This window comes from Molossus molossus, unplaced genomic scaffold, assembly GCF_014108415.1.
Source record: "Molossus molossus isolate mMolMol1 unplaced genomic scaffold, mMolMol1.p scaffold_m16_p_22, whole genome shotgun sequence".
Classification (NCBI taxonomy): domain Eukaryota; kingdom Metazoa; phylum Chordata; class Mammalia; order Chiroptera; family Molossidae; genus Molossus; species Molossus molossus.
Genome location: NW_023425358.1, coordinates 21,648,266 through 21,663,252, shown reverse-complemented (window position 1 = coordinate 21,663,252; position 14,987 = coordinate 21,648,266). Strand labels below are relative to the sequence as shown.

Below are 14,987 nucleotides of genomic sequence, written 5' to 3'. Positions count from 1 at the left end.
AGGTGTGAGACATGGCCTGGGCTCCCTGCCTCAGATGGCTGAAGGGCAGAGCTAGAGAACCAAGGAATGAGACAGCTCCTGCATGGCACAGCCCCCTACGCCGCTGTGGGCCACAGCTGGCCTGACAAAACCCGGGGAACCCCCATGGAGGTGTGCCCCTTACTCCAGGCTTTGCAGAGAAGCTGGTGATTCAGGGACTCTGTTGTGGGGTAAAACCAATCCATTTATTCCAGGGATCCCAGGGGTGACCTCATGACTTACCCATCTTCCCATCCTCCACAAAGAGGATGTGCAGTGGGTACAAGGTGCTGAAGTAGAAGACATCAATGTTGTTCTTCACAGCCACCTAGGAACAGGGGGCCCTGAGTCAGTCCCTGATGCTTGGCTCCCCCTCTGAGGCCCCAGGAAGGGCCCACGCCCTGTGCCCTATACCTGAGTAGATTCCCTCACGTCTTCCCTGAAAGCCACGCCCCTCTATCCCCTCAGATCAGGCCTCCTGGGTACACCTGTGGCCAAGAGCATGCCTCCACAGACACAGCACTTTGCCTACAGAGGCCAGGCCCCAGACCTCTCTACCAGGCTCCTCCCCTGGGGTGGGTTTGGGGGTAACTGAGGTGCTTGGTCCTGCCCAGAACACACCTGGAGGTTGTTCAGAGGTTCCATCTTCATGACTGAGCCCACTGTGTTGAGAGGCAGGGAGATCTCCACAGTCTGGTTGGGGCTGAGCGGTGCATGGACCTGGAGGGGGGCGGCGGGGGCCAGGCCAAAGCTGGGGAGAGAGAAGTCCCTATGGGGATGGCTGGGGGGAGCAGGTGCTAACACATGGGCTCCTCAGGCCCCAGAGCTGGGGCAGCGGTTGGCAACAAGCCTCTCTAGCAAGCCGGCCTCCCCTCAGGCAAAGACCCAAGCCAGAAAGACAAACTTCTGACCCTTGCCCTCCACCCCTCAATGGCCACGTGGACAGGAGGACAGAGTTGCAGGCTGGCTGCAGGCCTGAGGCTCATCTCCGCTCCTTTCTCCTCTGGGCTAGGCACTGGGCAGACCGCAGTAAGCAGTCTTGACCTGTTTCAGAGAGCTTCGTCTAATACCAGGGGTCTGTAAGCTTCTTCGACCTTGAAAACTCTGTGACTGCCCAAGTTGCTGCTGCCAATTTCCATCTCCCAGGAAGGAGCTGCCCATCCGGAGTGACAGACAGGAAAGCCCTGCTTCTCGATAAAGCAGCATATGGGCAAATCCATAGGATCCCACGAGTGAGAGAAGCCCCAGCCACAGGCTCTGGGACAATGTATCACCACAGTGTTGGCGGGGACCATGAACTGAGCATTTGATATCATACTGACTCCTAGCCTCATGAAAAGAGCAATATAATATAGTCTCCCAGCTTCCAGGATACAGAGACTAAAGGAGGAGCAGGCCCGTGCCCAGACCCTTCAGGTGAGTGGCACTGCTGAGATCCAGAGCTTAAGCTGTCTGACCCCAACCTATACTTTGCTCACACTGGCAATCAGGGCTGCGTGAGACACAGCAGGAGATGACATGGGAACCTCAGGCCCCTGTGGTGGCCCAGCACTGCAGGTTTTCCTCAGAGCTCCACCACTGCTGCTGTGTGACCTGAGCCCAGGTGTCATTAGCTACTAAAAGGGGAGTAATGGCATTGACCTCACTGGGCTGTCAGGTGGCTAAGTGAGACAATACTCTGAAAGTCCTTGGCACAGGGCCTAGAACCTAGGAAGTTTTCAACACACAGTAAGTTTGTTAAGAGTAATCACTGGGCCCTGGCCGGTTTGGTTCAGCGGTTAGAGCGTCGGCCCGCGGACCAGAAAGAGCGATCACTGAGACCACCCCTTGGAGCATGGATTGTTTCTGTGGCCTCATGTAAGAGTAAGTGGTAGAGCAGCTGCCACCCTCTCTAGTCTGACAGAGGTCAGGACCCACTGGCCTGCAGGCTCTCCCTGAGGAAGCAGCCCCTTCAGTCAACTTCTTAGAGGCTTAGTTTGCTCATCACTAGAGCTGCTCAGGAAGAAGAATCATCAGGAGAGGCTGCTTGGGTTCCCCAGAGAGTTTGGGCCTACCTGGCCTGGTCCATGAAGACCCTGCTAGTGCCAGACAGGAGACCTCCCCACTGACCCCCAGTGCAGGGGACCTGTTGGGGTGAAGAGCCTGGAGCAGCCACCACTCCCAGAGGCCCCGACTGACAGTTTAATTATTTGCCCCATGGGGGAGGCTGGCAGGCAGGTCTACTCCTCATCAGCCTTCTTAGAGCAGGGAGCAAGTCAGGGCTGGAAAGGAGGCTGTGAGCTCGTTATGTGGGGTGCTTGTCAAAGGCAGGCTCCTAGGCCGAAGCTGGGGATTTTTGTCAGTAAAACACCATTTTGGGTAAGGGAGGAAGACAAAAGAAACCCCACCCCTCTGCCCAGTGCTTTGGAGTCCACGTCGAGAGGTCATTGGGGGAGAAATTAGAGAATTTTGGTGTGAGGTATGATTGTGAGGAATACCCACCTTCAGCAGAAAAGACATAAGATCCCCGGCAGCCCTCAGCCCCTACCTGCAGTCACCAGCGTGGGCTCTCAGCAGGCTGGCCTTGGGGAGCTCACCTGTTGCGGTTGAACTGGATGGCAAAGTCGGTCATGACCTGCAGGGCCTTGTTGGTCAGCTGCAGGTCCATGGAAATGGAGCCCACCTGGCGGGTGAAGGTGCCTGAGATCTCCAACCCCTTGGCTTTCATGGCAGGGAGCCAGACCTGCAGGGAAGGTGGGTAGAGTCCTGGAGTTTGCCACTTCCCCAAAACTCAACAGCCCACCTGAGAGCCCTTCCTCTCTGCCCTCTCTCTCCCGTGAAGGTGCCTCCCAGATTGACCACAGCTGACTTTACCACCAGGGGATGACCGTGTGTATATTGGCATGAGAACGATCCTCCATGGCCCACCCAGGGCCACCACCACTGGAGCAGAACTGGGTAGGGAGGTGCTTGGTGTGCCCAAAGGTTGATCCACATCTTCAGAAGTCAAAGAAGGAACACTCAGGAAGTAGGTCTGGGGAAGGTGAGGACAAAAGCAGGTCCCTGCCAGCCTCCAGACAAGCAAAGGAGAGTCGAGAGCCCAAGGCCATCCTGGGCCTCAGCCAGGGCCTTAGGCCTCCCTGGCTGCACAGCCTGTCCTCTCCCACAGAAGGCAGGGCTGCCCTTTAATTGTAGAAACTGGTCTGACCAAGGACAGTACCTAAGAAGACCCCTTGCCTAGCAGGCCCTCTGCTGTTTGGCTGCCCTTGTCATCCAAGTCTCAGCTTAAGAGCTGCCTCCTCAGAGAAGCCCGCCCCCAGGCTCCTTCCCTAGTGGTATTCAGGGAGTGTTTGCTGAGCTAAGAGCTTGAATTAAAGCCCTGCCCGTGAAGGACATCCACTGGCGTCATCCTGTGGACATGCAAATGCCTCTCAGGCCGTTACTCTCACTCATATGGCTCACAGCAAGGGAAAAAGGCGCAGGTCCCCCTCTAAAGCTTGTCCTATAACATAGCAAACGTTCCACCATCTCTCAAGTTGCCCAAACCAGGAACCTCACAGCCATCTGGGAAGCAGCCTTCAGCCCACCCTGATCCCTGTGCACTGTCATGAAGCCCAGCTCCTGTCAACACCACCATCTCCAATCTGCCAGGTCTTCAGCTTCTTACGCCTCTACAGGCACCACCTGTGCCTGAGCTGCCTTCAGAGTTCACCAGATACGATAGCAGCCAATTCCTCTTTCTCCAATCTCCACAGCAGCTAAAGCCATCTTTTAAAATGCAAATCTGATTGTGGCACCTTCAAAACCCTTCCTATTTGGCAATGACTTCCACTGTCCATGACTGCCACAGCCTGGTGTCCTGCTATCCCCAGGCTCGGCTGGCACCTGTTCCTCTAGCACCACCTTGCTGTTCCCTCTGTTTGGAAAGTGCTTCCCGAGGCCCACACCCACGCCTGCTGTACTTGCTAATCATGAGCATCCTTGCTTCCCCTGGACAAACCTGCGAGGGTAGAATCACATGGCTTTAGTTTTCCGTTGTGTTCTGGCATGCAGACAGCACTCAGAAGGCTTGAGTATGGTGACTTCCCTGTGCCCTGCCCCTCCACCAGGCCTTTCCCACGTTCTTGCAGAATTGGCTCTTTCTGTCACTATGCCTAACTGCTGAGGGTGGGGATTTCACCTCTCTTGGTCACTGTGGGTTCACGGAGTCTAGCACAAGTCCTCACAGAACTAACCCTTAACACTGCCCTGGCCGGTTTGGCTCAGCGGTTAGAGCGTCCGCCTGCGGTCCGGAGAGACCTGGGTTCGGTTCCCGCTAAGGGCATGTACCTTGGTTGCAGTTTGTCCCCGGCCCTGGTTGGTCGTGCGGGTGGCAGCCACTCGATGTGTCCCTTTCACATCGATGTTTCCCTCTCTCTCTCTTCCTCTCTCTCCCTCCCACTCTGTCTGTACAAAAAATGGAAAAATGTCCTCGGATGAGGATTAAAAAAAAAAAAAAAAAAAAAACATTTACTAGAGGAACCAATAAACTGTCACCATCCAAGTGCTTGAGGAACTCTAAGTTCTTGTACACAGAGAGCCTTATCCCCTTGACCAGAAAGGCTGGAGAATGTATTTATCTCCACAGGCGGGGAGGGAAAGTGCACACGGGACAAACAATTCTAGGCTGTTAGGAAAGACATTAAGGCAGGCACTCAGGAGGTTCTCAAACACTTTAGGATGTGACCACATAGGAGTTGGGGGCACAAACTTTGGTGCTACCTCCTGCATTCAGTTTGTCTCTGTCACTTACCAACTATGTGACCTTAGGCAAAAGCACTCAGATTTCTCAACCACAAAATGGGAATAACAGCACCATAAGGCTGCTGGGAGGATTTGGTGGGATGGGCCTGTGCCATGCTCATGCAATCCCTGGCACAGAAGTGTGCAGCTGCCAGCACTACACATGTTGTCTGCTGTGGACCCCTAAGGTCCAGATGCTGCCTGGGGGCTCCTGCCACCACTGTGGCAGGTATAGCTGGCACACCTGGTGAAGCCAGGGCAGGTGCTGGCTCACGATGGAGATGTCAAAGCACTTGAAGACCAGCTGCATCCTTCTCTGGAGAGAGGATCTTGGAAGAGAAAGAGGGGCTCTGGCTGGAAACAAAGTGGCAGACACAGTGTCTGACTTGAGTGTTACGAGGGGATCAGGTCAGGTCCGTCCTCAATGGCAGATTCCTTTATGCTAAGGGTGCAACCCACACCATGCATTCCTTAGTGCCAGGCTTGCATGTTCTTGCACTCCAAACTCAGCTCTCCTTCCTTCGCCCTCCCCATCTCAGAAAATGACAACTCTCTTTACCCTATTGCTTGAGCCAGAATCACCCCTCCTCGTCAGCCCCCACGTCCTGCCAGTCCCACCTCTCAGAAAGCCCTCCAGTACCGCCTCTTGCCTCCACCCTCAAAGGTGCTTTCCTTGTCCAGGCTGCCATCAGCACGCATCAACTCCTGCCAGTGTCCTCACCAGGCTCCTTGATTCTGCCTTACCCCTACCAACCCGGCTTCCACACTGTAGCCAGAGCCAGAGCCATCTCTCTCAAGTGCGAACCTGTTTCATCTGTTTAAAACCTTCCACTAGCTCTCTTTCCACCAGGATCGTGAGCAGCCCCTCACAGCCTGGCGCTCCCTAATCTGTCTAGCCAGGAGTCTCAGGGAGGGTACTGCCCCTCAGCAGCATAGCAGGCATTTGTGGGGCATCTTTAGGTGGCACAATGTTGGGGAGGCACTACATTCAGTGGGTCAGAGTCAGGGATGCTGGACATGCTGCCAGGGGACAATAGTTCCCACAATGAGCAGTTGTCTTGTATCTTTCTAGTATGTTCTGCATGGTTTCGGCATGCCCCAAAATTACCAGAACTGAACTGTGGTGAAAATCAAGGGAAACCTGTTCTTTGTTTGTTGAAACTTTAGTGGGAGTCAGTCACCAGGTGAGAAACTAACAGCACCACTGGCCATACCACTCATGGCACCTGACGGCTGTCATGGTGACTTTGCACTGCTGCCAAGACCCAACAACTGCATTAGGTCTTCCAGGGTGGGCATGGCAAAGCCTTTGTGACATCAAAATATATACTTTTGCTCTGGCCAGTTTGGCTCGGCGGTTGGAGCGTTGGTCCACAGACCAAAGAGTTGCGGGTTCAATTCCGGTCAAGGGCACGTACCTTGTTTATGGTTTGGTCCCCGGCCCTGGTCGGGGTTGTGTGGGAGGTGGTCAGCTGATGTGTCTCTCTCACATCAATGTTTCTCTCTTTCTCTCCCTCCCACTCTTTCTGAAGATAAATGGAAAAATATCCTCGGGTGAGGATTTAAAATATACATACATATATACTTTTATTTTCTTCCTTTTTAAAAATTATAATGTGTAGGTAGGTGCACAGTCCATTATCAATGAGAGGCATTGAGTTGGACAGCACTGGGAAGTGCTGCTCCAACTAGATGGGACTTTTGCCAGTTCTTTGGAGGGTGCTGGGCTCTCTCTCACCACCAGGCTTTCCCACAGGCTGAAGCCCTCTCCCCACTTTTGTCTGGCTAATTCTGACTTGATCTGCAGTCCTGAGCTCCAGCTTCCCTCTGGGATGCCTTTCCCTGGCCCACCCCCATGCCTGACTCAGCATCTCTTCTCTGTGTTCCCACAGCCCCAACTGCCCTTAGTGTTATGCTGGCAAACGGCTGCTCCTGGAGCCCATCCATTGGCCTAAGCAGATTCTGCACAATGAGCCACTTAAGGAGCCCGCATACCGGTCTCTAACCTCTCTGCTCTTGCCAAGAGAAGCAGCATGGTACTTACTGCTTTGGGGGCCACATATGATCCTGACAAGGTGCCCACGCCACTGGTCAGGTCAAAAAGGTCACTCAGGCCACTGCCCATGGGTGCACCTAGGTTGGCTGGTACTGCTGCTGCTGGGGGTGTCACGAAGTTGGGGCCCCCAATCTGGAAAGGAAAGGGAAGGGGTCAGTGGTAAGCACCTGAGGCAGGGTCATCAGGGGCCTGGGATAAGTGTAGTCACCTGGCTCTTTAGAAAATAGGGTGGGTGGACCAGGAGGGGGTCCTGCAAAGCTGCTGTTACATCAACTCTAAGTTGCAGAAATAAGAAAGAGTGAGTTGAGTGGAGAAGAGAGGCCAAGCCCTCCTCTACCCAGCAAATCTCGAGCCTTAGGGGTGACCTCTGGGAAAGCTGGGGACACTTGCAGACCAACACTCAGTCCATAGATAAAAGGGGTACCAGAGGCACACTGCTGTGAGAGGGCTGTGCTAAGGAGATGGGAGTGTGCCCTCCAGGATATTAGAGAGGGCCCATGGGGACAGAGGACCAGTGATCCTCAGGATGACAAGGCAACTCTGTCATAGGGTAGTAAGGATGGGACAAGGAATTCATGGATTTGAGGGCCCAGTGACAGCTGGATGCCAGGCAGTCAGCAGAGGCTGCCAGGACACTGGACAGAGGCCAGGGCTCAGCAGGGAGGGACTGCTTTGACATCATCTGACCCTTGGGATGTTAGGCCAGCGCTCTCAGGAGGAGCAGGGACGAAGGCTTGGTGACGAAAGGGTTGAACCATACCCCTTCAGGCTCATCCCCCATCTCCAAGCAGAAGCAGGCAGGGTGAAGAGAACAGGCAGCCACATGCAGAGAGAAAAGCCAGGAAGGAAGACACAGAGAGAGACAAGGTGGAGGGGGGGATAGAGAGAGGGAAAGAGAGAAAAGATTAGTTACTACTGCCCATCCGAGATGAGTCTGGTGCAAGGCTGTACTGGGCCTTGGAGGGGCCTAGACTATTTCTATGATGAGCACTAGCCCCCTGCTCTTACATTACCACCCACATTCTGTGCCACAGCCTTGAGGACCTGAGCTGGGCATGGATAAGTGACATGGGCCCTGCTGCCCCCTCTACCTGGCTCTATCAGCTACCTGAAGAAGTTCCAGGGAGAGACCCAGGCCAGTCTCACCATCCCTTCTACAGGTGAGAACTGTCCCTGACTTCTAATGGGCCTCTCTCAAGCCTGCTGGGCTGCTGCCCTAGTTTGTGCAGGGCATGGGGGTAAATGGGCATAGATCTGGCTCCTCCAACCTTACAGGGCCAAGGCACCTGCAGGGTCAGACTCAGGGGAAGGGAGTAGAACTAGCCCTACACTGCCCCAGGTCTCTTGGGGTTCAGTGGCCCAACAAGAGGCTAAGTCCTGTGCCTGCCATTTAGCAGCTGTGTTCTCTTGGAGGGAAAGTCTCCTGATCTCATTAAGTCTCAGTTTTCTCAACTATAAGTAGGGAGTTACATGATCACCTTCACAGGCAGTGCTGCCTAGCACAGAAAGGGTGTTCAATGATTGCTCCTCTGAAGATCATTATCAACGGCATCTAGAGGGGTTCCCAGAACATACCAGGCTGTCAAGGCCGCCACCAAGAAGGTCCACAGCTCCCATTTGCACTGAGGAGGTGGCCAGGGGTGGGCCGCTCACCGGGGGGCCAAGGTCCAGGTTGAGGAGGTCACCCAGTAGGTCACCCTGGGCTGGAATGACATCTGGTTGCTCACCAGAGGGTGCTCCAGCAGGGGCCGTCTCAGGGCTCTCCGTGCTCTCGCTCCTTTGGGGACACAGGAGGGAGAGGATCAGAAGGGTGGGGAGCAGACTGTCTCAGAGAGGTCAGAGTTCCCAGTCTCTAGGATCCTCCCCCAAGACAGGCACTGGGTCTTCTCACTGTCCCTTAGGAGATGTTTCATGCCTCCTCTTCCTCCCTACTCCTCTGCCTGATCCATTTTTTGGCTCTCTAGGGGACGCAGCTTCATGGGGATGAGTGAAGGGATGGGCTGCCTATATTTCCACCACTCAGCCCACTCTACAGAGAAGACTGGGTGCCAGCCCCAGAGGACTAGGCAACCAGGCCAAACCAGCCATGTGGAGTGGCAGAGGAAGGTGGGAACAGCACTCCAGAATCAGACAGAATCGGGTCTGAGCCCAGCTCTGCTGGCTGTGGGATGCTACACCAGGCACTCAAACTCGCTCTGTCTACTGTCCTCGCCTGTTAAATGGGGGCATCTCTCAGATCTGTTGTAAGGATCAAATGAGGTCACCTAGACAACACCTGGTGTGTAGTAAGAATTCAATAAAAGGTTGCTAGAACTGTAATTTCCCTCAGACTCAGGCCTTGCCAGGGGACATCACATGTAGCTCGAGCACCTGTGCTACTGAACTGAGAAACCAGGTGGGGAGGCTCAGCCTGGCAACTGGCCCCCTTCACTCACGAGGCAGTCCGGGGCGGCAGGCTCTTGTGCACAACGCCCCGGCCTCCCTCCACAAAGGCACTGGGTGGCTTGTGGTAGACGGAAGCCAGCGTGCCGATGTAGCAGATGAGTTCGTCCAGCAGTGTGGGCTCGATGAGGTCTGTCTCTTCTGAGATGAGTGGCTTCTCGGCCAACACCACCTCCTTGGCAGCCACTGGGTCTGTGGAGAGCAGGCGCCAGTAGATGTAGCCACGGTCCCGCAGGTCTGGGTTGTCCGAGTCCTTGGGGGAGTAAGGAGAAGCTAATGAAACTTAGAGCATAGCAACCGGGTGAGGGAAAGGGAAAGTTTAAATGGACATGACTCAGCATTCCCCCGCCTGCATAATCCCTCTGGTTGTCATGGACTTCCCTCTCCTCTCTCATTTACAATCTGTCTCAACTTTGCCACCTGACCCCATTCCATCTTGATTTGCTTGTGCCTGAGCATCTTGAGCAGGGATTCTGTATTACTCTGGGCCAAACCCACAAGGGTACCAGTCTTAGGGGCAGGACCACCCAGGTCTGGCTTCTTGGATGAACAGCCCCCTTTGGAGTGAGAGTTATGTTGGGCACAAGGCTAAGGCACCCACCTGAGTAGCCAAGCTGAGGACCTGCTGCACCAGCTCCTGGGTCTCTGTTGGCTTCTTCAGAAAGAGTTTCACTATGGCTGTAAGCAGCTGTAGCTGGACCTGCAGGAAGATAGAGAAATGACAATAAGTGTGGGCTTCATGTGGGGATGGTAGGAAATCAAACAAGGGCCTTGAAGAGGGAAACGGGTGTTTAAAGGCCCTAGGAAGCAGAGACCAGCTTTCCTAGGTTTGGGGGTGGCCATGGAACACAAACTAAGGTCAGCAGGGGGTATTGGCAGTGCTAAGTACCCTAAACCACTCAGGAAGGAGCTGGCCATTGTACTATTTGGCAACCTCAGGCAGGCCCGGGATGATGCCCTGCCCTGGGGTCCCAGAAACCTATGAGGGCTCCAGGCTTCATAGTACCTCAAGGAGCTCACAGCTTAAAAAGGCAACATGTATAAGCTGGTATGCTTCTTAAAGGGAACATCTGTCAACAAGCAGAGATGGTACCAGTGGGCCCAGGGGACTGGGCCAGCAGGGCCTCCAGAGCCAGCCTGTCGTTGAGGAGCTGTGCTTCTACCAGAAGGTGGGAACCATCCCTACCCAGCCCTCTCCCAGCCTCCGCCTCTTACCTGCTGCTGCCTTCACTTGAACGTGCCTCCTGCTGCCCGCAGCCTGGCTAATACCTCCCCACCCCCGTGGATCTCATACTGACCCCCGCTTCTGCAGCCTTCTGCATGCCCTCCTAGCTATCCCACAGTACTGGAAAAGTTTTCTAGCCACCAGGCTGTCCCATGGAGAGAGCCCCTTGAGGGCAGGCAGATCATGTCTGTCACAGTTGTATCCCTGGTTATTGTGCAATCTAGTGCCCAGTGCACAGCAGGCACTAAAGGAAAACTTGCTGACTGAAAAAATAATTCTCTGCACATAGTTCTTCCTTAGCCACATTTCACTTTTGTCAGTCCTGGGATAAGAGGGCAGCCTGAGAGCTCCTGAGCCAGGGCTGTGCCAAGGACAGGACTGAGGCAAGAGGGCAAGGCTGGGCTGGTGGCACATCTTGGGCCTGTCTGGCAGGAGGGCACTTACAGAAACAAATGGCTTAATTATCCTGGTACACAGGGTGGGGGGAGGTATTCTATTTCTGACATTAGGTGATCCAGAGTCCTTGCAATTTGGTTTCACATGGGCCAATAGCCGAGGAGCTGTGGGCTGGCTGTTTCTAAGGGAGGAGGTGGCCCAGGGACTGGCTTCCAGCCCTGGCTGAGCAGTGTAGCAAAAACCATTTACCCTCAGTCAGTGAGATAGAGGTGTAGCTTACTTCAGGGGGTTCTTGTAAGCTCTGAAAACAGCAATTTATGGCAGCTTACTTGGTGCTAGAGTTATATCACATCTCAACTGAACACTTCCCATCTGGGTGACCCTGCACAAATCATTTAACTTCTCTGAGTGTGTTTCCTCATCTATAAAATGGGTATAATACCTCACAGGGTTAATGGAAGAGTCAATATGGCAATAACGGTAAAGAATCTATTATGCATGCTGTTCAATACACAACAGCTGTCATCATCATCATCAGTATCAGCATGACCACCACACAGGGACACTTTACCAAGTTCTCCCCAGCCCAAGTCAGTTGGCTGCCTGGAATCATTCATCACTGTCTGGTGTGCTGTGCTGCCTGGGAGATATGGCCACAAGCCCAACTCCTCCCACCCTCCTACCCAGCAGCCCTCCTAAAATGATGCCACTGCACCTGCCATCCAGACAGGGGCCAGACACAGGCTGGGCTGAACGTACACCCTGGCTAACACTTTCTGAGCGTCCCATCCATGGCTGGAGAGGCCAAGTTGCCTAAGACAAGGGGACTCAAATAGACAATCTAAAGTAAGTTCCCAAACTGAAAAATACTAAACAAGTATTCTTATAAAAGCTTTGAACTGTGTTGTAAATCCAGGAGGCAAAGGAAGCAGGCCAGTTAATTAAAAGACCACCACCACACAGCTACTGTTTACTGAGCAGTAGAGTGGGCAGTTTACACACATCACCCAAGAAGCTTTGCAGGAGCTTTGTGCTAGAGACAAGGAAACAGGCTTGGTAAGCTGAACCTGCTCCAGGCCACCCAACAGAGGAGGAGCCTCAAATCAGTTCCACACCCCAGTCTCCAGCTTTTCCTTGTCTGGCTTCTCTTTTGTTTTGTTTTTTTTTGGTACGTGCGCCTAGCAGGAACCGAACCCGGGACTCTCTGGTCTGCAGGCCAACGCTCCAACCACTGAGCCAAACCAGCCAGGGCATAAAGATACTTTTCTTTTTTTTGGTATGTGCCCCTATCGGGAACCAAACCCAGGACTCTCTGGTCCACAGGCTGACGCTCCAACCACTGAGCCAAACCAGCCAGGGTTCTTGTCTGACTTTTCTAATCCTGGCTCTATAGAGAGCTTTGCTAAGGGGGAAGAGGCTGTAAAAGATTTATTCTAATATATGGGCAGAATCCCACCCCCACCAACCCAGGACATGTTCTGCAGTAATCCCAGGCAGGATGTAACTACAGGGGCAGAAACCATCCCAGGCTGAGCTTTGCTCCTCACAGACAAGAGAGAAGCTTGTGTGGTGCAAGTCAACACAGCCCCAGGACAGGCTGGCAGCTGGACTTGGCAGGTGGAAGTGGGTGTTGGTGGGAACTATTACTATTACTTTGTGATAAACATCTCTTGTTTTAGCCCACCCAGCATGTATCCTGTCCTCTGGTAATAGAAACTCTGGCTTTCCTTCAAGGAATCGTCCTTCTCCCTCCCTGCCCCTTGCAAGGGATGTGTGTCTGACAGACCTGGCTAGAGTCACAGCGACTGGTTCAGGACAATGTGAACGGGCCTGGACTATTGCTGGAACTACTGAGGAGAAAGTAATTACAGGAATCTCTAAGCTATAGTCTGGAACTCCCAACTCCTCACAGACCCACTCATGGGAGACTGACCAAGGGAGAAGCCACCCCAGAAAGGCAGAGATAGCCATGAGGGCCCTCACCCATGGGTGCAGGGGGGCACACTCCTGGAACTTACCAGCTATAGGGGTCAGTTGGTACCCTTTTCTGCCTAGATTAGTTTGTTTTTAAACCAACTGTGACCAACACCAATACTATAGTGAATGCTTATCATGGGCTGGGCACGTGTTAAGGACTTTACACAAAGCATCCCATTCAACTTTCACTGCAGCAAGATGAGAGATAGTCTTATGATCCTCATTTTATAAGCAGGAAACTGAGGCTCAGAGAGGTGAAGGATTGGCACTGAGCTAGGAAGAGGTAGAAGAGGTGTTCGGGCTCTGGGATCTCTAATTCCAAGGCCCGTGCCCTGACCCATAAGGTTACAATGCCCTGGTTGGGAGAGAAAAGACTTTTTGTGCTTACAAACTGACATTTTAAAGGCCCCATGCATGACCAGACAGTTCCCAGAAAAGGGACTACAAATGAAAAGATGCTTCACCCCTCAGAACAGAAACACAAACACAAACACAAACACAAACAAAGCTACACCACTGTACCTCTTCTCAACTATCAGATTGGCAAAAATAAAGTTTGAGGATGCACTAGGCTGGCAAGGAGGTAGAGAGGGCTATCCACTTCTGAGCTAAGAGTGTAAATCAGAACAATCTCTAAACTAAGAAAAATCTCCAATGTACAGTTCCCCCCTTTAATGTTTTTATTGCTTTTTTAGAGAGAAAGGAAGGGAGAGAGAGACAGGAACATCAATGAGAGAGAATATTGACTGGTCACCTCCTGCATGTCCCCCACTGGAGATAGGGCCCACAACCTGGGCATCTGCCCTGAGAATTGAACTGGCGACCTCTTGGTTCATGGGTTGGATTCTAGCAGAATAAATAAATAATAAACAAACAAACAAACAAACAAATAAATAAGAAAGAAATATATAGACAATCAATCCTCATTCGCTGAGTCCATATTTGCAAATTTGCCTGCTTGCTAAAATGTACATAACCCCAAAATCAATTCTCGTGGCACTGTTGTGGTTGTTCACAGACACATGCAGAGCAGTGCAAAATTTGAGTTGCCTAACACACATTCCTAGCTGCCTGAGGTCAAATGAGGCAACGCTCTGCCTTTCTGTTTCAGTTCTCACTTAGGAAACAAGTGTCCTTTTCAGAGTCTACTTGGTGCCATGTCTTTCACATTTTGGTGTTTTTGTGGGTGATTTCTGTTTAAAATGGCCCCCAAGTGTACTATTGAAGGGCTGTCTAGTGTTCCTAAGTGCAAGAAGGCTGTGATGCCTTGCCCAGGTAGCTCAGTTGGTTAGAGCATCATCCCAATATGCCCAAGGCTGCAGGTTCAATCCCCGGTCAGGGCACATACAAGAATTAATCAGTGAATGCATAAATAGTGCAACAACAAATTGATTTCTCTCTCTCTCTCTCTCAAAAATCAATAAAGAAGAAAAGCTGTGATGTGCCTTATGGAGAAATACATGTGTTAGATGTGCTCTACTTAGGCATGAGTTATAATGCTGTTGTTCATTATTTCAATGTGAATGAACCAACAATATATATTAAATGTCTTTAAACAGGAACACATGTAAAACAAGGTTATGTATTGACCAGCAGATGAAAATGTTGAAACCTGAGGCCAATAGGAACCCAACTCTATATTTCTTCTGGGAGCAATGGTTTAGTACTTGCTAATCCAGTGTCTGTGGTGATTTTATAGAACATATGAACCACAAATAACAATACTGATCATTTACGTGTATGTTTACATGTATAGAGATATTTATACCTACTGGTGTACTCCTAAACTCTCTCTGGAAGTATCCCCCCCAAAAAACAATAAATAACATTAGTGATCTCTGAGAGAACTGGTGGCCAGGAAAGTGGTGGGAAAGGGAATTTTCACTATAAAAATTCTTTTGAATTTTTTCAGTTTTGAACCAAGTCAGTGCATTAACAATCCAAAGAGAAATACGAAAACAAAACCAGAAAGTGTTGCCTGCTTTCAGTGCACACCATCACAGACAATTCTCTATGTCCTCCTCACTGCAGTGTAGTAGGAAAAGGAGCCACACCTGTCACCCACACATCACTTATCTGTCTGTCCACACCATCAGTGCAGTATTAGCAGGG

At 52.0% G+C, this 14,987-nt stretch overlaps 1 protein-coding gene and 1 non-coding gene across 5 annotated transcripts in view; both read right to left on the bottom strand.

Annotated features, from left to right (window-relative positions):
- Positions 1-14,987, bottom strand: part of AP1B1 (adaptor related protein complex 1 subunit beta 1) — a 57,839-nt gene that overhangs the window by 3,336 nt on the left and 39,516 nt on the right. For 2 of the 4 annotated variants that reach the window (XM_036276407.1, XM_036276408.1), the window contains exons 12-19: positions 9,879-9,977; positions 9,271-9,530; positions 8,411-8,612; positions 7,596-7,616; positions 6,824-6,967; positions 2,595-2,740; positions 640-769; positions 262-346 (exon numbers count right to left, since the gene is read on the bottom strand). In XM_036276407.1, the coding sequence (XP_036132300.1) occupies positions 262-346; positions 640-769; positions 2,595-2,740; positions 6,824-6,967; positions 7,596-7,616; positions 8,411-8,612; positions 9,271-9,530; positions 9,879-9,977 (1,087 nt within the window). The remainder of the gene's footprint in view (positions 1-261; positions 347-639; positions 770-2,594; positions 2,741-6,823; positions 6,968-7,595; positions 7,617-8,410; positions 8,613-9,270; positions 9,531-9,878; positions 9,978-14,987) is intronic. The other 2 variants (XM_036276410.1, XM_036276409.1) reach the window with 1 other exon arrangement.
- Positions 1,955-2,051, bottom strand: LOC118640478. The gene has a single exon (XR_004961393.1). It is a non-coding gene; the product is annotated as a small nucleolar RNA SNORD125 (small nucleolar RNA).